The 23967-nt window shown below is 53.4% G+C and overlaps 9 protein-coding genes across 9 annotated transcripts; 5 read left to right on the plus strand and 4 right to left on the minus strand.

Annotated features, from left to right (window-relative positions):
• Positions 1-1341: 1341 nt before the first annotated feature.
• On the plus strand, positions 1342-3621 carry A1O3_04872 (catalase-peroxidase; the record flags this gene model as incomplete). The annotated part of the gene is made up of 1 exon (XM_007735000.1): positions 1342-3621. One exon carries the CDS (start codon positions 1342-1344, stop codon positions 3619-3621), a length of 2280 nt encoding a protein of 759 aa, XP_007733190.1.
• A 1117-nt stretch (positions 3622-4738) lies between these two features.
• Positions 4739-5365, plus strand: A1O3_04873 (uncharacterized protein; the record flags this gene model as incomplete). The annotated part of the gene is made up of 1 exon (XM_007735001.1): positions 4739-5365. The coding sequence occupies one exon, from the start codon at positions 4739-4741 to the stop codon at positions 5363-5365; it is 627 nt and encodes a 208-aa protein (XP_007733191.1).
• A 1219-nt stretch (positions 5366-6584) lies between these two features.
• A1O3_04874 (uncharacterized protein) lies at positions 6585-8597 on the minus strand (the record flags this gene model as incomplete). Its single annotated transcript, XM_007735002.1, has 1 exon — positions 6585-8597. One exon carries the CDS (start codon positions 8595-8597, stop codon positions 6585-6587), a length of 2013 nt encoding a protein of 670 aa, XP_007733192.1.
• Positions 8598-9278: 681 nt separating this feature from the next.
• Positions 9279-10965, minus strand: A1O3_04875 (uncharacterized protein; the record flags this gene model as incomplete). Its single annotated transcript, XM_007735003.1, has 5 exons — positions 9279-9874; positions 9932-10200; positions 10290-10505; positions 10555-10784; positions 10876-10965. The coding sequence occupies 5 exons, from the start codon at positions 10963-10965 to the stop codon at positions 9279-9281; spliced, it is 1401 nt and encodes a 466-aa protein (XP_007733193.1).
• Positions 10966-12243: 1278 nt separating this feature from the next.
• A1O3_04876 (uncharacterized protein) lies at positions 12244-14453 on the plus strand (the record flags this gene model as incomplete). Its single annotated transcript, XM_007735004.1, has 8 exons — positions 12244-12468; positions 12535-12611; positions 12668-12719; positions 12794-12972; positions 13102-13178; positions 13237-13740; positions 13803-13963; positions 14025-14453. The coding sequence occupies 8 exons, from the start codon at positions 12244-12246 to the stop codon at positions 14451-14453; spliced, it is 1704 nt and encodes a 567-aa protein (XP_007733194.1).
• Positions 14454-15329: 876 nt separating this feature from the next.
• A1O3_04877 (uncharacterized protein) lies at positions 15330-16862 on the plus strand (the record flags this gene model as incomplete). Its single annotated transcript, XM_007735005.1, has 1 exon — positions 15330-16862. The coding sequence occupies one exon, from the start codon at positions 15330-15332 to the stop codon at positions 16860-16862; it is 1533 nt and encodes a 510-aa protein (XP_007733195.1).
• A 63-nt stretch (positions 16863-16925) lies between these two features.
• On the minus strand, positions 16926-18172 carry A1O3_04878 (uncharacterized protein; the record flags this gene model as incomplete). Its single annotated transcript, XM_007735006.1, has 2 exons — positions 16926-17904; positions 18057-18172. 2 exons carry the CDS (start codon positions 18170-18172, stop codon positions 16926-16928), a joined length of 1095 nt encoding a protein of 364 aa, XP_007733196.1.
• A 1627-nt stretch (positions 18173-19799) lies between these two features.
• Positions 19800-21208, plus strand: A1O3_04879 (uncharacterized protein; the record flags this gene model as incomplete). Its single annotated transcript, XM_007735007.1, has 2 exons — positions 19800-20312; positions 20438-21208. 2 exons carry the CDS (start codon positions 19800-19802, stop codon positions 21206-21208), a joined length of 1284 nt encoding a protein of 427 aa, XP_007733197.1.
• A 442-nt stretch (positions 21209-21650) lies between these two features.
• On the minus strand, positions 21651-23594 carry A1O3_04880 (uncharacterized protein; the record flags this gene model as incomplete). Its single annotated transcript, XM_007735008.1, has 4 exons — positions 21651-22031; positions 22315-22523; positions 22744-22957; positions 23130-23594. 4 exons carry the CDS (start codon positions 23592-23594, stop codon positions 21651-21653), a joined length of 1269 nt encoding a protein of 422 aa, XP_007733198.1.
• Positions 23595-23967: the final 373 nt, after the last annotated feature.

Genomic DNA, 23967 nt, shown 5'->3' on the forward strand with positions numbered 1-23967 from the left:
CATGCAAGAGTGTACTCAATGCGAAGTCTGGACAAGGAAGAGACCGAACCTTTCCGGGTTTTGACCAGTTGGCCGACCGTGTCCGCCATCTTGGGCTATCGTCAACGTCAAGACAACACTATGGCCAGACGGTCTGGTGTTTGGACAAACGGAAAATAGGGCGAGTATTGCGTGATCCCAGGCGGTAAACCCGATGCCACGCAGATTTGGAGCTGAAATGAATCGTGCAGAATCATGTCTAGTTTAAAACGTGGTGGGAGGTATGGATCGTTCTGGAACCAACTTGGACACGAGAGCGTTGCCGGGCTGCAAACTCCCGTCTGTGCTGTTGACGAATACTAGGGCAATATGGCAGCACCAGGGCCGAAGTGTATACCCCGTATGTCGGGCCAATGACTTTTGGAGGAATGCCGATTGAGGAGCACGCAATCTTCTGTATCCCAGTGGATGTAAGTATCGCTCTGATATACGGAGCAACGGTATACGGAGCAACATGCATCGTATCCATATCCATTGGTACACTGGGTCCATCATATGACTGCAATCCGGACGTACTCTGTGGTAGCCTCGATCAGTCGATTTGCTTCATGTTTTGACTCGAACGGCTTAGCAGCATGTCGAACAAGCCCTCGCATTCCCGTCGAGCCGCAGCAGCATTCACCGCCCATCGGAGGAGCGGGAGATCGAGATGGCACAAGAGAAACAGGGAGACATGGGACATGGGTTCAGAGTTCAGAAGAGAAGTGGAGTGGGCTCGGTGGTCTGAGCTGCGCTCGCTCGACTTTGCCTCTTTCAGGTTAGACTCGCTCAGTCCAGCTGCTTGTAGTAATTCATCAGCAACTGAGCAGAAGCTGCTGGAAACTGACACGGGGCATCCCGCTGACTATTCCTCCTTCCAGCCTGGCTGCCCCGCTAGCACCCATCGTAATAGGCCGTGTCAATCGCGGCATCGTCAGCAACAAGCGGGGAGGAATGCTGTCTCGCCCGCGAGCGGTGCCTGTCACCACCTTGTGGTTAATAGAGAGGCCTTAATAGGCTCGCACCCCTGCTCGCGGAGGCGACAGAGCACGCAACTCCCAGTAGCGATTGCTGAGGCCCTGTTAGTAATTCTTGCTCCGTCATTAGGCGCCGAGGGGCAACTGCGCAACTGCGGCAGGCCACCTTTTAAAGGGCGCGGGGTACTCCTCCTGCCTGGCTTCTTTCCTTCTCACCATGCACTGCACTTCTGCACTGCTTTCCACCTCCTTGTCTCATACTCGACAGAGAGCATTCGTCTCCTCTGCTCGCTCCCTTCTTCGCCTCTTCAGCAGTACAGCTTCGCCTGCACATCAGACCGACACCATGGGTGAATGCCCAGTTCACAATACCCTCCGCACGGCCAACGTCGGCGGCGGTGGCACCAGGAACAAAGACTGGTGGCCAAATAACTTGCAGCTGAACATTCTCCGCCAGCATAACGCGGTGTCGAACCCCTTGAACAAAGACTTCGACTATGCCGCCGCATTCAAGAGCCTGGACTATAATGCCCTGAAGAAGGATCTACGTGCGTTGTTGACCGACTCGCAAGACTGGTGGCCTGCCGATTTTGGTCACTATGGTGGTCTGTTCATCCGTCTGGCCTGGCACAGCGCCGGCACCTATCGTGTCTTCGATGGCCGTGGTGGTGGCGGTCAGGGTCAGCAACGGTTCGCCCCGCTCAACAGCTGGCCCGACAACGTCAGTCTCGACAAGGCACGCCGCCTGCTCTGGCCCATCAAACAGAAGTACGGCGACAAAATCTCCTGGGCCGATCTGCTGTTGCTCATCGGCAATGTGGCACTCGAAGACATGGGCGTCAAGACTTTCGGTTTTGCTGGTGGTCGTGCCGACACCTGGGAGGCCGACGACTCTGTCTACTGGGGTGGAGAGACGACTTGGCTCGGCAACGATGTTCGGTACGAACATGGCCACGAAGGTCCACAGGGGTCTGGGCACGGCGTGGTGGATTCTGATGAGCACAAGCAAGCGCATTCGGACATCCATACGCGCGAGCTGGAAGAGCCGCTGGCAGCCGCCCACCATGGCTTGATCTATGTGAACCCTGAAGGCCCCGACGGCATCCCCGACCCTGTCGCTTCGGCCAGAGACATCCGCACCACCTTCGGCCGCATGGCCATGAGCGACGAGGAAACCGTTGCCCTCATTGCCGGTGGTCACACCTTCGGCAAGACGCACGGCGCTGCTCCTTCTGACAACGTCGGTCCCGAACCAGAGGCGGCCCCTCTCGAGCAACAGGGCCTGGGCTGGAACAACAAGCACGGCTCCGGCAAGGGTCCAGACACCATCACCAGTGGCCTCGAAGTGACCTGGACTAGCACTCCAACCAAGTGGAGCAACAGCTATCTTGAATACCTCTTCAAGTACGAGTGGGAGCTGACAAAGAGTCCGGCTGGTGCCAACCAATGGGTGGCGAAGAACGCCGAAAACATCATCCCTGATGCATACGATGCCAACAAGAAGCACCTGCCGACGATGCTGACGTCCGATCTTGCGCTACGCTTTGACCCTGCATACGAGAAGGTCGCACGTCGCTTCCTCGAGCACCCTGATGAGCTCCATGACGCATTCGCACGTGCGTGGTTCAAGCTTTTGCACCGCGACCTGGGCCCACGATCTCGCTGGCTCGGCCCGGAGTTGCCATCTGAAGAACTCATCTGGGAGGATCCACTTCCATCAGTGAACCACCCTCTGGTCGACGACAATGATATCGCTGCCCTGAAGAAAGAGATTCTGGCAACCGGTGTGGCACCTGCCAAGTTCGTGAGAACCACCTGGGCTGCTGCTTCCTCTTTCCGCGGCACTGACAAGCGTGGTGGTGCCAATGGCGCCCGCATTCGCCTTGCCCCGCAGAAGGACTGGAAGGCGAACAACCCACAGCAGCTGAGCGAAGTGCTGAGCGCTTTGGAAGGCGTGCAGAAGAAATTCAACGGCGCTCAGTCAGGTGGAAAGAAGGTGTCGTTGGCCGACCTCATTGTGCTGGCCGGAAATGCCGCGGTGGAGAAGGCTGCCGGTGTCTCCGTTCCCTTCACGCCTGGCCGTACGGATGCCTCACAAGAGCAAACCGACGTTGAATCCTTCAGCCATCTGGAGCCCAAGGTTGATGGATTCCGCAACTATGGCAAGTCCACGCACCGAGTTCGCACCGAACAATTCCTCGTCGACAAGGCGAATCTGCTGACGCTTACGCCTCCGGAACTGACGGTGTTGATTGGCGGCCTGCGTGTCCTAGAAGGCAACTACGATGGCTCTTCCCTCGGCGTGTTCACCAAGCGTCCTGGTCAACTAACCAATGACTTCTTTGTCAACCTGCTAGACACCAACACCGCTTGGAAGGCGACGGATGCCGCCAGCGAAATCTTTGAGGGCACCGACCGCAAGACTGGTGAGAAGAAGTGGACTGGTTCCCGCGCTGACCTAGTCTTTGGAGCCCACGCCGAGTTGCGTGCCATCGCCGAGGTCTATGCCTCCGCAGACGGACAGGAGAAGTTTGTGAAGGACTTTGTGGCTGCCTGGGACAAGGTGACGAACCTGGACCGATTCGATCTCAACACTGCGGCCGACCCTGCCAAAGCGAGGCTTTGAGGGCCCAACATGGGACTGAAGCAAAAACTGGTGCTCTGCTGTAGCTAGAATTGATAGTGATCATGAGTATGACTCGTAAAGAGAACAATTCACGACATACACACATCTCGCGCCGCCTTGTCGAGCTCTTAGTGCTTCCTTCCGCTCTAATAGCACTAGTCCATTAGTCTCTGAATAGCCGAGAGCTGATTCGTCCAAGTGTGAAAAGATATGATTGTCATTGGTGTCACACTACTACTAGTGAATGTACTCCGTACTAGTAATCATTCATTCTTGCCATTTATTATCTCGCTTCCAACTGCGCTTGACTTCCACCTACTCTCCCCCACACCAGCACTCCTCTGTACTCTGTATATCGCCATCATGTAAGAGATATCATTCTTTTGCAGTCTTCCGGCCCACGATGAGCTTCTCCTCCGCTTCACCCACCGACTCTGAATCTCTTGCCTCCGCCTCCAGTTCCGACAACGAGCAAACCCTTTCTCCTACTGTCGCACCGCAGACCTCGCCACAGAGCCAGCGGCCCAGACCCGCTCAACCACCACGGCTCCCCTCCCCTAGACTCTTTCGCGATTTCTTTAATGCCATGTCCGATAGCGGCTCGCGCAGGCAAGCAACCCTCCCTCTCACGAACTACCAAAACTCCGTCCAGGACGTCAGCCGGGCCCTCTATAGCGCAAATCGAGCCTTGCAGAACGCTCAAGAAGCCTTTCAAACCAGAAGGCTTAGAGCAGATACCGGGGTGGCAAACAATCAACCCGTCGATTTGACGAGTAGCTCGCCTGATCAATCCGCGGAAGCTCATTTTTTCTCGCAAACCACCCATCCTCACGATTCCTCTTCCCACCAAAGATCAAGAAGACTTAATACGCTTGACGAACCAGTCTACGGCATTCGTCCCAGCATCCCACTGCTCGACCCGTCTGATCCTCTCACTCTCGTCAGGTTCTGGCCCATTCCTGCATCAAATCCACCGCGGCTTCCGCATCCCGACCAAAACATTCGACTACAGTCCCTGGTGGACGAAGAAGCGATAAATCGGCAACGGGAAAATCATACAAACTGGGAACGTACTCAAGCCCGGAACCGGCAGCGTCTACAAAATCCCGCATCCACCATGTCCCCTCCGTCGTCCTCCTCATCTTCAAGAGCGATACAACCCGGCCAAGTTGGCTCGACTGCACCAATAGACCTGGCAATCGAGTCAGTTGATCTTACCGGCGTCGACGATAATGCTAGTCTCTCCGCGGCTCTGGCAAAACAACATCAGGATGCCATCCTATCTCAAAATTCAGGCACAGATTCTGGCCGAACACCGTTAACAGCATACAAATGTCCTGTGTGCATGGATACCCCGACCGACGCGACCTCTACGGTCTGTGGCCATGTCTTCTGCCACCGCTGTATCATGGACACACTGACTTGGTCTATTGAACAACGTCGTGAGGATGCCCCTCCTAATCGCAAGGTTCGAGGGGTTTGTCCCGTCTGTCGAAAGCAACTCGACACAAAAGATACCCCCGGGGCTGCCAGAAGTTTGATCCCGCTGGAGCTCAAATTCCTGGTGAGGAAGCGGAAAAGAGATGACAAGGGCAAGGCGAAGATGGTCAAGGCCGAAACTCTGAGTGGTGACGAGGGCGGGGACGATCAAATAGGCAGCGAGAAGGAGAACGTGCGGGCAGGCAAGGCCAGAAAGAGGGAGTCTACTGCGGATGCGTTCTGGAGCCAGTTCTTGGCTGATTGAGAGGACTGTGGATGCAGCAGGCTCGGATTTTGGCGACGAGGCTGGTTGTCCTGTGTTGCTTTTTTCTTAAAACCGGGTTTACGTGGGGCAAAGCTGTTTATGATTGACGATGATACCCATGCGTTACAAACCACCACGGCATTGCGGGCGAGTGTCTCTTGTCTTTGTTTTGCAGCTACCGGCCCAAATTTGCATGAAATGATCAGCGCGGCGTTGGGGGGGATTCGGATTCGGGAAACGGCATGGTCAGCAGTCTGAGTTCTGAGTCTGTCTACCTCAGCTATAGTACCTGACCTAAGAAGGAAATAATACTACACATACACCTACATGACTTGAAGTACCTACCTATACCTAGGCACGACATAGTAGAGTACTACTTGCTACCTGACCTTGGTGGTACACTGACGAAGATTCCTGACCTTAGTGGCACACAGACGAAACGAAACACATGCACATGCACATGCACATACACATACATATACATATACACATACACATATATATATATACACATACATATATATATATATATATATATATATATATATATACATATAGGTATACATACACAAGGTAAACATACACATACACATATGCATACCTAGGTACGCATCAAGGCATGCGGCGGCGGCGGCGGTGGCTGTTCTATACTGTCTGCGGATAGTACTGTTCACCTTCTCCAAGTATATACCTTCAGGTAGGTAGTTAGTAGAATAATCACCACGCTCTAGCTACGGTACGGATACAGTACTGATACAGTACTGAGAACGAGCTTTCCAAGAGGTATCTCAGATGTCGCTCGCCACGCCAAACATGGTATTATCCTAGTAGTACATAGTACATAGTACACGTGGGTACAGGACCGGCTGACGGACAGTCAATGAAGAATCAATCACTCGTGATCCTTCTCCATGGCGGGAATGCCACACTCTAATAACAGTCATGGCCAAAAGAAAAAAAAACAGAAAGCCCTCCAACGCCTCGCTATCGTATACGGGATGTCAAAGAATAGAAGCACGGTATATAGATACATACTAACCTTCAGTTGGCACACCAGTCGAAAATTTGCCAATGCCAATGCAGCCAGCCCACGCAAAGAGTCGAGACTCAGCTGAGACTCTTCAGGTCGAATTGTAAGGATTGAGCTATTCATGAAGATCCAGTGAAATCTGAAGCTGGCCTGCTGCACGGCAGGATTAGAGGGGGCTAGAAGAGACGATCATTTCTTCTGCAGCCTTCTCTTCCTCCCGCGTGCAATGAGGGCCTTGTTGGCCCATCGTACGACAGCGCGGGTCATGACATCACGCATGAGAAGCAGAAACACCACCAAGCTGACTGGCGCCGCGATCACCCAGAAGAAGGCGTCGCTATGCTCCGATACGCCCGGGAAGGTGTGAAAATTCATGCCGAAATATCCCGTGAGAAAGCTCAAGGGGAGGAAGAAACATGTCACGATGGTCAGCTGCTTCATGCTCTCGTTCTGATACGCCGACACGGTGTTGAAGATCAGGTCGACGAGATTGTCTGCGCTACGGCGCATCTGGTCGTATGAATCCTGAATGAGGAGAGCATGGTCTTCGACGTCGCCGAGGTATGTGATGGTCATTGGCGAGATACTCACGCCAGACATAATGCTGGTTTGCTTGCGCGTAAAAGGGTGCGAGGGCTTATTGTGGGCGAACTCGCCGCTGGGTACGCGGACAACTGGGGGGGCTGCTTGCGCGTCGGTTTTGTGGTCTTTCAGCGCGCCGATCAGCTGGATGATAGGGGCTATGCCGTTTCGAAGAATGCCGATTTCAGACGTCAGAATGTATAAAGTAGTGGACTGGTGAATATCCGGGTCGGTGAGGACGTCGAGCTCCAAGTCGCCGATGGCATCTTGGTAAGCTGTCGTGACCGGGAGTGCTAGGTCGATTATGGCATCAAGAATCGCCTGTGCAAGCATCGATGCGTCGGACGATTGGCGCAGGATGGTCCCGGGAGACTGTAGGCGGTGGATGATGGGTGTTTGCACGTCATGAGCCGAGTATTCGAAGAAGGATATGACCGTGTTATCAGCGCATAGGAAAACGGACACCTGCTCGACTGAGACGCCGATGCCTTTGCGCCGCAATACGGCATGTCGTTCCATATATTCAATGCGGTCCTGGTTGGGTCCGGCATGATATCGCTGCATGGTGCGGATGTGCTTGGGCGCCCATGGAGTCCCAACCTTGCTCGCCGTGCGGAGACTATTGGAGGGATTGAGCCGGTTGACAATATCGGGCTCTCCAGCTGGCGCCTTTCTCTTCTTAGGTTTCCAGATGTCATCCCAGAGAGAACGGATGGCGCCCTTGCTTCTTTTTTGCTCTCGCTTCCGCCTTTGACGTTCGGTGATGATTCTAGCCCCGTAATCAGATTCTTGTTCGTCGACCGGGCCAAAGTCAGAGTCGCTGTCCGATGAGGAAAACCCCTCTTCGTCTTCGAGATTGACAAGCTTCTGCAACGGCAGCACCATGTATGTATGGTCACTGTACCAGTCCACCTTTGTCCGATTTTTGGTATTGAGCAAGTCCTCAATGGCAAGCCGGTGCAGCCTTTTGTGGTTCCCCAGGAGTCTGATCACGTCCCAGGACAGTCCGTTAACATTGATCCACCTGACTTCCGCCCACGGTGCAGGCCCTTTCTCCAGGAACTCTTCGATATTATCGTTGTCCAGATCATATGTCGACACGTCCTCATTGCTGAAGTCCACCACCGTGATCTCACATCGCTGCTTCAGGCTTTCGTGGGGCAGGGGCTCTTGTGGTCCCTCGCTATACGGTGGAGCCGTTTTACTGGTGTCAATTCCCGGTTCCAGTCCGGGGGCCCAGCCAGTAGTTCTGCCCATTCCTTCCGTGCCATATATGAGGTTGTTAGCTGTGTCTGAGCGAGCCCGCCTGCGCAGTGTTGCCTTGGAGATATTGGTATCTGAGCGATGGAGCGGTGGCAAGTGGCCGTCATTGGCTTTCTCTGCGTGGTGGTGTGCTGTGGCTTCGGTATTCTCCTGGATGTGGACGTGGTGAGGGGGAGTGTTTCGCGGGTGGGAGGACCCAGGAGGTGAGGTCTGCGCTTCCACATCAGTCTCGTGCGACCGTCGACGACGGCTTCGAGAATGCCGCCTCAAAGACTCCTGCGAGAGGGAATTGGCCTCGGAGGATCTGCTCTCGCGTGACACAACATGGGACCCATGGGGATGCGCCAACGCTGGCATCTTGAGCCGGAACTTGGAGCCCTCGTTACAAAGCAGACGGCCCAGCTTATCGTGGAGGGCGAAGCAACATTGGCGCAATACGCATGAAAATAGTGTAGAAGGAAAAGGACGCCCGCTACATTGTACGTGGAATGTGGGAGGATCAAAGGAGCGACTAGCTGAGCAGCGCAACTGCGGACAACATTGATGCGGGGGACAGTGATTGGTCTCGGAGAGCTTTACCGAAGCATGATCAGCCAAGCTTTTCTGGCCCAAATAAGCTTTTATGAACTAGTGTGTACTTGGTTAGCATTGCTGGGAATGCCCGAGACTTGCCCCGTTCGACAGGAAGGTAGTGCCGCCCTATAGTACAGCTATGTGGCATTGTATGGAGTATGTACATATACTATGTTGCTAGTCACCTTAGGTAACAGTAGGTGGTCAGTAATACGACGCTCCTTCTACTTGGACGGGCCTTGACTACCTCCTGCTGTACAGAGACACGGATAGTCTAATGCGGTATACTGTGACTCTGCATCATCAACACTTATGGGTGTGTCTGCGGGCCTTAGACCAGTCACCTGTTGCTGGTACCTGTAGGTAGCCTTGAGGTGCTGGTATAAGGCAGCTCAACCCTTGACCTGGGATACTAGTGATCTACAAAGGACAACGCGGGCTGTGTACTGGGTTGACTGATCATTGCTATTGCCACGATAAATCTGACATGTCAGGCAGCATGAGCATGTCGTAGTCCACCCAGTTCAGAGACAAACCAGGCGAAAGGCCCGGGCCATGGGTAGCATCGCCATCGACTATGCCAGCCTGACGATTCGTGTCATCCTCACCGTCCCTGTCTCTGGATGCCAACTCGCTCTGCCATGCCATCTTCAAGGCATGGAACTGCCTGATGCCGAAGGACACGGCTTCATCTTCTTCACCTCCATCGTCCAGCGAACGCAGCTGCTCGAAAATATGTAGGACCTTGTCCAAGGTGGCCGTCAGATCAACCACCTCTCGTGCTGCAGCCGAGTTCCACGCCGTGTCCTTGCTCGTGGTGATGTTGTATAGACAACATATTACATACTTTAGCTGCGAGTAAGTGCTGCACGGCATGATGTAATACATCTCGAGGGACATGGAGAAGAAGGCGTCCAGCCATGCCTTGACGCAACTGAGAAGGCGTTGGTAAGCCTCATACCGCCGCAAGGCCGGTTCGGTGGGGCGGGACGTCGGCGACTTTGCTATCGCCGATTCGTGAATGATGAGCGTGGTGAAGTGGTATAGCTCGAGCATCGTTGCTGATGACAAGAGGTCAGTCTTGAAACAGGTCAAAGAATGAGGTTAAATTGACCTACGGTTCTTTTCAAACTCGATACTGGTTCCATTGACGCCCGCAATGTCGTCAAGTTGTGACTGGAGAGCGTCCACGTAAGGAGGAGGAATCTCTACGCCACTGGTTTTCCACGACGAGTAATGGATTTGATTCACAATCAACTGCAATTTCACTTGCGCAACGAGGACCTTGTCCTGTGGCAAAGTGCTGTTGTGAGCAAGGTAGGAGAGGTACTCGTCTAGATGTGGCGACCAGCGGAGCCCGTCAGCCGCCTTGAAGGTCTGCGACATTCTGTATATACAGTATCAGGTGAATTGCCAGGAATGCAACGAGATGGCATCAGTGGAAAGTGGAAACCGAAGCCCGTTGAGAAGACTGACCTTGAAGTAATGACGAAGGCGCCCAAGACGGCTCGGCGTTCCTCAATGGTGCGTTCATTTCTGGCCGGTGGCTGGCACATGGGCATGCGAATGCCAAAATAGGATCTACTGGTGAGTTCTGGCGGAGGCTGCTGAAGGCCCAAATCCCAAACCAAGGTGACCGCGAGCTGGGATGCCAAGCAGGCGAAGTGCTTATCCATTCCATACCGAGGAAACCTGACTAGCAAGTCAAACCCAGCCCTGGGCAACAGATCGGGTTGGGAACGGAACTGACCAGGTCACATAAGTAAGGATGCCAAAGAGCAAGTCCAGGCTCCGCTCATCGCCCGCAACGACTTTCTGGGCGATTATTTTTCTTGCCTGCTTGCCGAGAGAAGATCGTGTTTTGAACGATTTGGAGGCCACGCTCATGACAGCCAGCCAAAAGAACGGGTACGTGTCTCGCAGCTGGAGAGCGGTCGTATCAGGAGGTAGATAGATGTACGGGATAAACGGCTGTGCTCGTTCATGCGTTAGCGGTGTGATCCTGTCCACGTGTTGTGACGCATGTCAATAGATCAAGATGGTCTGTTCTGGTCAGCCTCACTATCATCTCCTCCCGAAACCTTCGGAGATTTTCTGTCGCCTCGATATCCGGCAACTCGTCAGAGCAAGTCTCCCAAGATGCCGGAGTCATGGTAGCGGTGGGAAATGTGTCGTCCCTGGATTCAAAGCTATCGTCCTCCGAATGCTCCTCACCCGTTTCACCGTGATCCGACTGTCCAGGCTTATGTTGAGCCCGGAGGAGGGAGACGAGGTCGTTGAGTTTCTCCTCGAGCCTGGCCGTCCGTGGGACAGCATGGCGTTTGGGGCCGCGTCGTTTTGTTGGGGCTGAGGGCACACAATCTTTCTTTAACCGGTGGCATCTGATTCTCTCATATGAGCCGATCATGCAATGTAACAGGTTGCACACGGACGGTGAGAGTATCGCAGCAGTGGCAGCGTAGGGGGTTGGAGATGGCACCGAGAGGAATCAAACAAGCCACACACCTCTCGCAGCTTATGCCATCCGCTCGAGGGATGCATTTGCATTTGATCCGAGCACAACTGGTGCAGGCTTTGCCGCCTTGGGCGCGGGGCAGGGAGGGAGATTGCTGGTCATCCATGCCTGCACACAGGCGGTCAGTCATTCCCGCCGGTGTGATTCATCGATGCCGGATGGCCCACCGATGTTGTTATTGTGGTTGTCTGGGAGGGTGAGCGAGGAGGGAAATCCGGGTGAGGCGGAAGCATTTAGGTGACACTTGGTGCGGCGGACCCGGGAGATGAAATTTGGGCCGGCTCCGGCTCTACTGAAGGAGTGGGAGGTCACTAGCACCTAGGCTCGTACCCAATAGTCAGGTGCATGGACCAAGGTTTCTAACTCAGGTAGTACTAGTTGGTGACTAGCAGGTGACTAGTGCCCATAGAAACCTACGGAGGAGCATTACATCATTACCGTATTATGACGTAGTACTCCATATAGGGTCAGTCAGTATACTGCACGACACTATAGCATCCCACGGAGTATACTACACTATACTACAGTTGTGTGTGGTAGAGGCGACATTGGTTCTGTCAGCCATGGAAAGCATAAGATGCACATCGTTCTTAACGGCAGCAGGAGGATATCGGTATCGATATTGACGACGTCCACCCATCCAAGGCGTCAGGCATGTCGCCACGGGATCCGGGCAATCGGGGCCAGGTCTATGTTCCGGGTCCGGATTGTATAATGCATACAGACCGATCAATTGCTTCCTGTATTCTCCGTCGCCTTCTAGAAGTCCAAAAGTCCCCTGATCTCGCCCCAACCGGACAATACTTCTACTGCCGGTCCCTTTTCTACCAAGGCACATAATGTCCCTCTTTATAACCACCTCGATCGAAATGTCGAGGAGTACATATTCTCAAACCACAGCATCTTACCGCAAGCATGGAGACATACAGTGAACCTACACACTCCGACCCTTCGACTTCGGAGCAGATGGCTATGGCCTCTTCGTCACCGCCTTCTACAGATGCAGATCTCGAAGACAAGACGAAATCACCCAAAACGGACAATGTGGAGGTTGTCACTGGAGCAAGGTTGCTTCTGATGCTCGCCAGCTTGTCCCTCGCATGCTTCCTGATTCTGTTGGACACCTCCATTGTGTCTACGGTAGGCAACTCCATCACAGACAGCATTCTTCTCGGGACGGCCAACTGACAGTGTGCTTCACTTCAGGCGATCCCCAAAATCACCGACCACTTTCATTCTCTCCCAGATGTCGGCTGGTACGGGAGCGCCTACCAGCTTGGGAGGTATGGCATATCGCAGTCTGTGTGCCCGTGTCTGAATGCTAAGATTTGCATCACAGTTCGGTCCTGCAGCCGTTGACGGGGAAGATATACAACCATTTCAGCTTGAAGGTGCGCAGATATAAACAGGAGAATTGGGGTCTATACAGTATGCCAAACATCCAGGCTGACGTTGCGCGAATCAGTGGACATTCATAGCCTTCTTTGCCATTTTCGAGTTGGGATCGGCCATTTGCGGAGCCGCCCAGTCGTCTGCTATGCTCATTGTCGGCCGCGCTGTCTCTGGCGTAGGCGCATCCGCTCTGATCAATGGCGCCTTTACCATCGTTTCGAGCTCGGTGCCTCTCGAGAAGCAACCCCGTAAGTTCTGCAATCACAATCACATTCGGCCTGAAGAAGACTGACACGGGGAACAGCACTGACAGGTTTACTCATGGGAAGTGAGTTGTTCCCAAACCCTTGTATGCCGTTGCAAGTCTGTCTAACAGGCAAGTGCAGTTGCCCAGCTAGGCGTTGCAATTGGGCCTCTGGTCGGAGGTGCTTTCACCCATGGCTACACTTGGCGATGGTGTAAGTACAGCTTGAGACAGTCATGAGCAAAAGTTCTAGGTATTGACCACTGTGCAAGGCTTCTACATCAACCTTCCGCTCGGCGCCTTGGTGGCATTCCCGCTCATCCTGATGCATATCCCTGAGCAAGTGCCGAAAGAAAGCCCCGGATCCGCCTTGCGCAAAGTTCATCATCACCTCGACCTAGTCGGCTTTGCTCTCTTCGCCCCAGCTGTCATCCAACTCCTCCTAGCCCTGCAGTTTGGCGGCAATCAGTTCGCGTGGAATTCGTCCCAAGTGATCGGTCTGTTCTGTGGAGCTGGCGCCACCTTCATCGTCTGGCTGGTTTGGAACTATCACAAAGGGGACGACGGTCTGCTGCCAGTGCCGACCATCAGACGGAGGGCGGTTTGGATGAGCGGGCTGAACTACACGTTCCTGATGTCCACCCTGTTTGGCGCTTCATACTTCCTGCCCATCTATTTCCAAGCTGTGAAGGGAGTGAATGCTATAATGAGCGGAGTATATCTGTTGGCTACCATACTGCCTCAATTGGTTGGAGCGGTTCTTTCAGGCACTCTCAGTAAGGTCCCCCACATACGGTTCTGTTCGCGACAACAATTGGCAGGCTGACAGCGAGTGTAGTATCGAAAATTGGCTATATACCTCCCATATCTATCTTCGCCGCTACGCTCACGTCGATCGGAAGTGGTTTGTACGCCATGCTTCAACCCGGCACATCAACTGCAAAATGGGTTGGATACCAAGTCTTGACTGGCTTCGGCCGGGGTACGGGCTTTACAACGGTATTGTTGTTTCCACATCAGCGGCACTAGGCTACAGTATACTAACAATATTCCACTGCAGCCCGTCACCGCCGTCCAGCATGCGGTCTCGAAAACCGAACTCTCCTCAGCCCTGGCGTTCATCGTGTGGTGTCAGTATATCGGTCCCGCCATCTTTCTGAGCCTGTACAACACCATTTTCGACACGAGCCTGCGGCCTCAACTACGCGAGCATGCCCCAAATACGAATGCCAACGCCATTATCATGGCCGGTGCCACCGAGTTTCGCCGTATCGTCCATGCTCAGGACCTGCCGGGAGTCTTGGTGGCGTTCTCCAATAGCTTGGACCGCGTCTTCTACCTGGTAGCTGCGGCCGGGGTGGTGGCCTGGTTTGCTGCGTGGGGAATGGGCTGGAAGGACATTCGCAAGACTAAAGAAGAGTCGCCTGCGGACTCTACCGCGAATATTGACGAGGAGAAGGACCAGCACGACACCGACAACAGGGTCTGAGATGAGAAGGATAATTGTACATCGCTGTGCCATAACCGACGTTAGAAATAGACCTTGATCTGGCACACATCTGCGTGCATAGCACCTACTAAATTCAACCTTTTCAAAAGCAGCCCCTAGTCTTGACTGTGTCTCTATGGTTAGGCTGACTCTACCTACTAAGGTAAGGAGTCACCAGTATTCAGGTGTAAAGCGGCCTGTCCTGACATACCTTAATATACTAACCTGTACCTTACGGCAACCGTCCACATACTCTGTAATTCCTAGGTACCTACCACTTACTATAGGTAGGTCGTGGTTACCAGGTAGTGTTGCTGTAAAGTCCAATCTGGGAACCGGCCCGCTATGTCATCAATCACGTCACAGGAAATGGTCACCGGCAAGATTGCCCATTCGAGCAAAAAGGAATAGTCTGACTAAAAGTGTTTTACATCCTCCCTCGCCAAAGCATCTGGTCGTCCGCTACAGGCATCTGAGTAATCCTATCGTCAGACAGCTGACACGATAGCCGGAATACAATTACAATCTGCGCAACGGACACATGTCCAACCGCTACTGCAAGAACCCAGAGAGGACGAACGCGTACAATTGCAGACCACCGGCGACGGCGACTTCGCGCTCAGCTATCGAAGACACCGAGTAGATCACCATCTATGCGGGTGTTCATCTGTGGCTGCGTTGTCTGAAGCAGCCACCCCAAAATCCCGGCCCAAGCCCTGGCAAATGCACCAGGCCCTGGCTGACTGAGTGAAGCCTAAGAAGTACTGTCCCTTGTACCTACGGGCGAGAAGAACAATAAAGACCAAGACCAAGACCTCGACCTAAGGAATAGCAAGGGTTATTTTGGTACATGAAATTTTGTTCGGTCCTATCCAAATGCTCAACACCAAGGGCATCGTGGTCTTCTCCGGCGGGAGCGCCGCCAACAATCTCGTCGACGTCTTCGAGGCCGTACGGGAGAACAAGGACTGCCCGCTGAGCTACATCATCCCGATCAGTGACAACGGCGGCTCGTCGTCGGAGCTGATCAGGGTCTTTGGAGGGCCAGGCATAGGGGACCTCCGCAGTCGCCTCGTCCGACTTATACCAACGGAGCCCCCCTCGCCGGAACGGTCGGCCATCTCGTCTCTCTTCAACCACCGCCTGTCGGCGACCTCTTTGGTGGACGCGGCCGGCGAATGGCAGTCGATCGTGGCCGGCACGGCTGAGCTGTGGCGGGGGATCCCGTGGGCCAAGAAGGAGTTGATCCGCTCGTTCTTCAACCTGCTCAATCTCGAGATTCTGAAACGGTCGAGGCCTTCGTCGACGTTCGACTTCACCTCCGCCAGTGTCGGAAACCTGTTCCTGACGGGTGCGCGGCTGTTCAGCGGCAGCATCGAGTCGGCTATCTATCTACTGAGCAGCATCTGCGCCATCCCAGACGGCGAGGTGCAGGTGGTTCCTAGTATCAACTCCAACTTCTCCCATCACATCGCAGCCGGACTTGCCAATGGAGAGGTCATTGTGGGACAGAACAACATCTCGCATCCCACGGCCGCGACAGCCTTGGACATGCCGGCGGTTACAGTCTTGCCTGACACGACCACCAGCCACAGGATCCGCCACAGTGTGGACCATACAGAGGAGATCGAAGACGCCAATATCCCAGGGACGCATCCCAGTCTCCGCCAGCGGAACATTAAATTTACCAAGGACGAGGATGAAGATCTGCCGGCACGCATCGAGCGGATATGGTACATCAATCCCTACGGTCAAGAAATGCTCCCACCCGCCAATCCTCGAGTCATCTTAGCCATCAAGGATGCCCAAGCCATCATCTACTCCATCGGTTCACTTTACACCTCCATCATTCCGTCCGTCGTCCTCAAAGGCGTCGGTGAGGCATTGCGCTCTACCCCGGCTCGTCACAAGATTCTTATCCTCAATGGCTCACTCGACCGTGAAACGGGTCCAAGTTCGAGTCCGTTCACGGCCTTTGACTTTGTCGAGGCCATTGCTCGTGCCGGTGAAGAATCTCGAGGAAACCCCTGGAGACTGGCCCTCCATGATTCACTGTCAGATGAGACTTTCACTTCTTCGCTTGCAACATCTGCTACGGCTTGTAGGCACGACTTGCTGGTCCCCGACACATCGGCCGGTCCTAATCTAAACACTGCAGGTGGCGATTCCATCTATCGGAAATACGTGACCCATGTCATCCATCTGAGTGGCGAAGGGGCGCCGCGCGTCGATCGCGACCAGCTGGCTTCCCTCGGCATCGACTGTTTGAAGTTGTACGGGCGTAAAAGCGCCAAGGGCCTGATGCTGTATGACCCACAAGCTCTCGTTGGAGCAATCGAGGCAATCCTCGGCAAGAAAGGGGACGCCATGGTGCTGAGTAGGAGTCGCCGCAACACTTATGATGGATAGTCCACGCCGCGTCGAGAGGAATGTCGCACGCGACGCTTCGGGCCAAGCCGAGATGCAAAATCTTCACAGCTGCCTCCTCTTGTTGTGCAACCATGCTGCAAAGGGCAACTTCCAATCGACTCTCCGAAGACTTTCGTCGAAGATGTCGAAGTCGACTTTCTGCAGCCGGTTGAGCCAGAGCTGCGTGCTGACCGCCGGGCCCATCACTATGCCGAAGCCTTTGTCGAGTTCATCGTTCCCCTTCTCGGCAGATGTTTTGCTGTATTCATGGCCTTCATCATTCATGTGCTCGTACTCATGTCCGGGATCTTGGTTGTCTTGAATGTTCTTCAGCATCGTCCTCGCTGTGATGAGGTGGTCAGAGGCCCGAGTGGCGACAGCAAAGACCGCATCACGAAGGCCCACCGCGCTCGGTCCATTTCGAAACACGTCTTCCTCTTGCACACCACATTGGGACATCACATCCAGAGGTAGCGTAATCACCCCTTGCTTTTCCCGCGTCGCGGGCAGGCCCTTCCCAGCAGGATTATTAGAGTGTTGGTTGGGTGGGAGCGGGAACGCGAGTAATGGAACTCCACGGAGCACAGCTACGATACCTGCCGCCTTCCCGACATGAGAAGCCAGGTGATCCATCGTGAGGGATTGCAGAGGAAATGCGGAGAGGGTGAGGTACAGAAGGGCGGAATATGTCGATTCGGCATAAGACTCCAGCTCGGCCACATTGGTGAACCCAGGATGGGTCAACTTGCGGTCTCGGGCGGTGATGATGCGCTGAAACCAAGTCTTGTTCAGCTTCATGCCTTGATTTTGATACAGGTACGAGGCGAGGAGAATGGCCACGGGTTCAGATGGAGGCGCGAGTTTGAACGTCTTGTCGATCGTGTCCCGCCAGAACTGCATCCTCATGGCACCTATCTGCGACATGGACACGACGTCCGGAATCCGTGCCAGTTCGATGTTGAAGGCGCGGGTGGCGAAATACGCCGGGAGCATATGAGGCCGGATGAAATGCGCCAGTGTGTAGGAGGGAGAATCATAGTTCCTGCAAGACTGTCAGTGCCAGACTCAGACTCGGAAGCAGAAGCAGGACCAGGCTCTCAAATAGTTTAGAACCTTGGGGCCGGGGTGGAGAAGCTTCTGAACCAGATAGGCCTACCGGACTAGGTTTGTGCAATAGACGTATGCCTTCTTCACATCTGGTGAATCTTGGTCAAGAGACAGTGCAGCTCTCCGGGTTGAAGAGAAGCCACGCTGCTGTCCCGATAGCGATCTTCGAACTTCCGCCGTTGTTCTGGACAAGAATGGTCCATGGTGAAGGTGAAGGTGATGGTGATGGTGGTGGAACAACGCCACCCTGACGTTCGACATGCTGGCAATTCGCTTCTATGTTCCGGTGCTCCTGACTTTCCCTACTATGTCAAGCGAGGATTGTAATTGGAGATTCGAACATTGCTATCAGATAGACGGTGAAAACAGGGGGTGACGTTGAACAATGGGGTCTGGATCCAAGGAGCAATGGCAGAATCATCGGGACCGCGGAAGCTCTATTTCCAGTCTATCTCCTCGAGGCGCAATGTTTGGGGTGACGTTAGATATGCATCATGGTGTATCATGCATGTAGGCAATACACTGGGTAAATACTTGGAGAAGCTCGAAAAATCACTTTAATTGCGGTCACGTGCCAACGCGACCGGTACTACCGCGGAGTATGACGAGGTAAGCCGCAGCTTCCAGGGAAAGCAAGAATGCCGAAGGTCACGGGACATTGAATTCTATGTACGGAGTACCACCGTCCAACACTCTTGTGCCTTTACATACGTGAATACCTGCTTCACCCCGCTCACAAGAGTCGATAGATTCCTCCATACTCCAAGCAAACCCTTGAACCCGAGACTGGGATCAGTGTCAAGTCGTCAGAGGATCAATCGCATATGCGGCGTCGTGTTTCTCAGCGCCAACCTCTCGCCTGTCGCGGTCCGTCATATTGATAATACGATTGACGGCAAGCCGGTACTGATTAGAATAGAATGCACCCAAAAGAAAAGGAAATGTGATAAACAGATACCCTGCTCGAGGTGTCAACGTCTCAATCTGCACTGCAGCAGGGAAATCGTTCACCTTCGTCGACCTTTCAATCAACATGCAGACGAAATCGACTTTCTGATCTCGCTTAAGCAGGACCTGGAGACTTCGAGTCCTGCCGAGTCGAGGATTGCCCAGAGACTGACTGAAAGAATCACTTCTCTAACCACTCGCTTGTCCTCAATCCGGGCACACCTTCCGTCGGTCTATCGAGCCGATGAACCGTTTGATCCGCCGACTAGCCCAAGTGCCCAAGTCCAGGCTCCTGATGCAGAGGACATTTCCATCTTGACCGCAATTGAGCATTTGGCATGGGGTCGAAGCTCAGGAAGCTGCTATCCGCACCATCATTGTGCCTGTCAATACCATTGGAACTCGTCTGATGAGCAGTCGTCGTCGCATAGCCAGGCAGACGACTTTGTGGGGTCGCAGATGGTCAGCTCAGTCAACCTACCCATCCCCGCGGTCGCGACAAGGCTGGTGTCATTCCATATGGAGCATATAGCCTGGCACCATAACTGTCTACACCGTCCTACCTTCCTGGCGCAATGCGAAACCTTCCGGGCCACGGGAAAATACCCGCGTCCGCAGTGGATGGCATTATACTGCTCTGTCCTCAGTGTTGCCATCTATTGTTTACAAAACAGCCCCAAATTCCAAAGTGAGTATTATCCGTGTCCAGATGTCCGGGTGGCACTGGATCTGTTCACATCAATGCTCGATATCTTGTACTCGAGTCATTTTCTCCAGCATGTCTCATTATACTCGATCCAAGCGATTGTGATTTCGACCGAGGTTGCTCACAATCTGGGGTTCAGTCAACTCAACGCGTGCCTATTGGCCGCGGCAATCAAGATGGCTGAATCTTTGGGCTTGCATAAAATTGACAAGGCCATTGTTGCTTCACCTACTGACCAGCAGCACCACAACGACATGCAAAGCGAGATGGTTCAGAAGGAGGTTGGAAAAAGGGTGTGGTGCCAAATGGTAGTGCAAGACCATTTCGCCATCCCCTTCACCGACTCGTACGGCATCAAGCCTGCTCAATACTTGACCGAGCTACCCATGAATGCGGATGATGACCATCTTGTGGCATTACCAGACTCGGTCCCGAGCATCAGCACGTACACTAGAGTTCTTGCCACCATCGCCCGACTGATGCCAGAACTGGCCGATGGGCTAGGACCACTGACCAATCGCAAACCGGTCCATGAGCAATATAAGCATGTCCTGCACATGGATCAGAAGATGCGTCAGCTCGTACATAACATTCCGACGTTTCTTTTAAGAAAGGATCAAGAACAGGAAGGCTGGTTGCCCTGGCTTGGGATCGCACGACAGAGCTTAGCAATTACTGCGGCAGAAAAGGTGACGTGAGCCTCCTTGATGATGGTTTATTCCCTTCAAGTTATATGGCCCATGGATGTTTTGGGTTTGATGTGGAGGCCGCAAACATGGATCCGTACTGACGAGATATATTAACACCATTGCAGATCATTATGATTCACCGGCCCTTCATCTTCCGATCATTCCAGTCGTCTGTCTTCGCCCACACTCGACGGACATGTGTGTCGGCGGCATTGACGATCTTGCGAGAACACGAAAACATTGTACAAGCAGGCGAGCTCTCTTTGTGGACCCACACTGCCTTTTGTATCACGGCCGCGGTGATCCTATGCTTTGAGATCAAGAACACTTCAAGTTCTCCAAATGACCGTTCTAGTCCAGCCACAATAGCAGGGCAAGTTCGTATTGAGGGTAGTGATGCACAAACGCTGTCGAGTCATTACCGAGACCGGATCCAAGCCGCTCGCAATCGCCTAGCCGATCGAAAGCATGACATTCTCGCGCGACGGGGGATCCTACTCATCAAAGCCATCCTCCCTGAGATTGATGACGACCACCACCACCACGACGGGGTAGATTTCTCATCGGAACAGTGGTCTTCTCCAGCCCACCAAACAGACAACAAAAACAATAAGGTCAACTTCAAAGACATTGTATCCCGATTCGTCACTGAGTACTCTTCTTCATCGCCAGGCCTAGAGCTGGAGGGGGCCAATCCACCGCCGCAGCAGCGACACAGGAACGAGGACAGGAACAGGGATGTGCCGATTCTGGTCCCTGAAGAGCAGCAACCAATGGAGCCCTTTGGATCCGAAGATCTCGCGGGCATGTTTACGGATGATGACTTTGAAGCCTGGTTCACTGAGGTGTTTGTCAGCAGTACGACGCCGTTGGATTTAAATACGTCTAATATATAAGTTGGGATTTCGACTATTTTCGTTTTCGATTTCCTAACTCCTAACTCCTATTTGTCAAACTTAGGCATTCCCAGCCTTGCCCTTTAACCAGAAGGCTGGTTTGGGCATACTATACCATATACATGCGCTCCCCTGCGACCCTTTGATAGAGAACATGGAACATTTCAACCTTTGACAGTATTCCCTAGTTCTTATTCCCTAGTTACGAACTACTATCTCTTTTCAAATCTGCCAACCACCCTTGATAAGCAAGAGACAATTTGACAACCAAGAGACAGTTTGATGACCAAGAGACAGTTTGATAACCAAGAGACAGTTTGATGACCAAGAGACAGTTTGATAAGTAAGGGACAGTTTGACAACCATGAGACAATTCAGGGCTTGGGAGGCATCTCAGCTCAGCTCAACACTGCAGACTCAGACTCAGACTCATGCTCCGACCTCAGATCTTCGCAAACCCCGTCTCGTTGACCCCAGCATATTTCCTATACGCTTCGGGAGCTTTGCCACTGGTCATGGTGCACTGCCACAGCAATCTCCGCTGATGTTCTCCGTACTGATACTGGGCCAACTGGCCCGTGATGCTGTGCATGACCCCCCTATTATGGAAGATGACCAAGTCGCCTTCCTTCCAGTCGTGGGCGTAGATGTTTTCCGCCGCCCAGATCCTCCTCTGGAAGCCGTAGACGATCTTGCGCACCTGCGCTACGTCGTCGACCACCCGCACTTGCCCGCTGGCCGGGTCGCGCGTGCAGAGTTTGTAGACGCAGCAGCCGTGGACTTGGAGAAAAGGGCGGGGATCGAGAGGGTTGCGCCAGACCATCTAGAGGAGAAAGGTTGAGTTAGTTTTGTCAATCTTAAACTTAGGCACTGCTGTAACTTCAAGGGGTATTCCCAGCCTTGCAAGCCCTTGAACCAGAAGACTGGTAGGCACGCCTGGATGGTCTGGACTCCCCATACCCCTTTGATAGAGAAGGAACATATCAACTTTTGACAAGACTGATTTCTCTCTCTCTCTCTCTCTCTCTCTCTCTCTCTCTGTGTGTGTGTGTGTGGTGTGTGCATGTGTGTATGTGTATGTGTATGTGTGTGTATGTGTCACTCACAGGATGCTCAGCCACCTTGTCCCACGACCATTCCGACACTTCATCGACTGGAGTCTCTCTTCCCACGGTTGGGATCGTCAGACCGTCTTCGGTGGCCCGACATTGTCGAATATATTCGTAAGCTTGTGGCGCATACGTCACCGTGGTGTTGAGCGCGAATTCCTTTTCGTCGTCGTCGAGAAGCTCGAAAGCCCGGGCTCCTGAGAAGACTAGATGCAAACAAGGTATAAGGTTAGTTCAGCGAAAAACATAGAACAAGGTCAGTTCAGGGCCAAAACATAGAACAAAAACAAAAGCTCCAGCATGGGGAGTGACCTCAATCTGTGATGGACGGAAAAACAAAAACAAAAACCCCGAGTACAGAGAGTAACCTCAATCTATGATAGACAGAGACAGAGACAGAGACAGAAAAAGAAAACCAATACGAACATGCAGTTGCTCCCGCAGCTATCTCCTTGTCGGGACCATTGGGGAACTTCAACTTCTGTTTGGCCAACTCGGGCACTTGGACTGCGTGGAGAATGGTCACTTCTCCAGGGAGGCGTTCGTAAAATGGCGTGTCCATGTGCCAGCGGTAAGGACGGGTGTAGCCCTGATCAAGCTCGTGCTGGGAGAGCGGAGTTTCGTGGAAGAGGGTATGATCCTTCAGATGGAGTTTGTTAGCCAGGGTCTTTTTACAACAGGAGTGCAAAGATAGGGAACACGGCATTTTCTCTTTCTTGTCTTTGATCTTTTCTGTATCTCTTTTGTCTTTGCTTTTGGGTTTGGGGGGTTGGGGTTCTGGGTTTTGCCTCTTGTTTCTTTTCCTTTCTTACCAAATGCACCACTTCCAGGTCGGCGATGCCTTCATAATCCTTGAACCTGCCACTGCCGATAATGCCGACCTGCGGAGCGCGAGGGATCCGGCCAGCCTTGTAGGCGGACAAGATATTCTTGGGGTCACTGACCGCCTTGGGCCCGGCCGAGTGAACATCCGACGCGGTGGAATCGAAGACTTTGGCCAGTTGCGGGAGAAGAGTAGGGTCGATGCCCCTTTGGTTCCGGATGACCACGACCTGGTTCTCGAAGAGGGCTTGACGCAGCACGTCCTTGTCGGCCTCGGTGAGCTGCGACACGTCCAACAAGGGCATCGACGCCGGGAGATGCACTTCGGCCCCGATCCGTGAAGACTGCCGGACGTTGTCGGCCAAGGGCTCAAAGGACAGACCGTGGCCGTGGCCGTGGTCGTGGCCGTGGTCGTGGCCGTGGTCGTGGGTAGGAACAAGGGTGAGTCCGGGCATCTTGACGGCACAGTCGCAGTCCTGCCACTATCAGAGCTATCTTTTTCGTTTCCGTTCCGTTTTCTTTTCTGAGGCGCGTAATGCTGGGGGAGGCTCCTCGTCTCGTCGTGTCGTCTTTCGACAACTCACAGGGCTCTGTCAAGTCAATCGTATACTGATACTATTATGTAGTATGTATTTAGAACGACGTGGGATGTTCGATGAGGGACTGTCCATCGCCCCGTGTTCGTGGACAACAGCCCATTGTTATAGATGAACACATTTAGCGAGAGCACCGACTTCGTTCTGCTGGCTGAGCCTCCTGCAGAGACAAAAGGTGGATGAGTCCAGGTCAACTCACCCGCACCGCATGAATTCGGCGATAGCCGATGCA

This window comes from Capronia epimyces (assembly GCF_000585565.1).
Source record: "Capronia epimyces CBS 606.96 chromosome Unknown aczIQ-supercont1.4, whole genome shotgun sequence".
NCBI classification, from domain to species: Eukaryota; Fungi; Ascomycota; class Eurotiomycetes; order Chaetothyriales; family Herpotrichiellaceae; genus Capronia; species Capronia epimyces.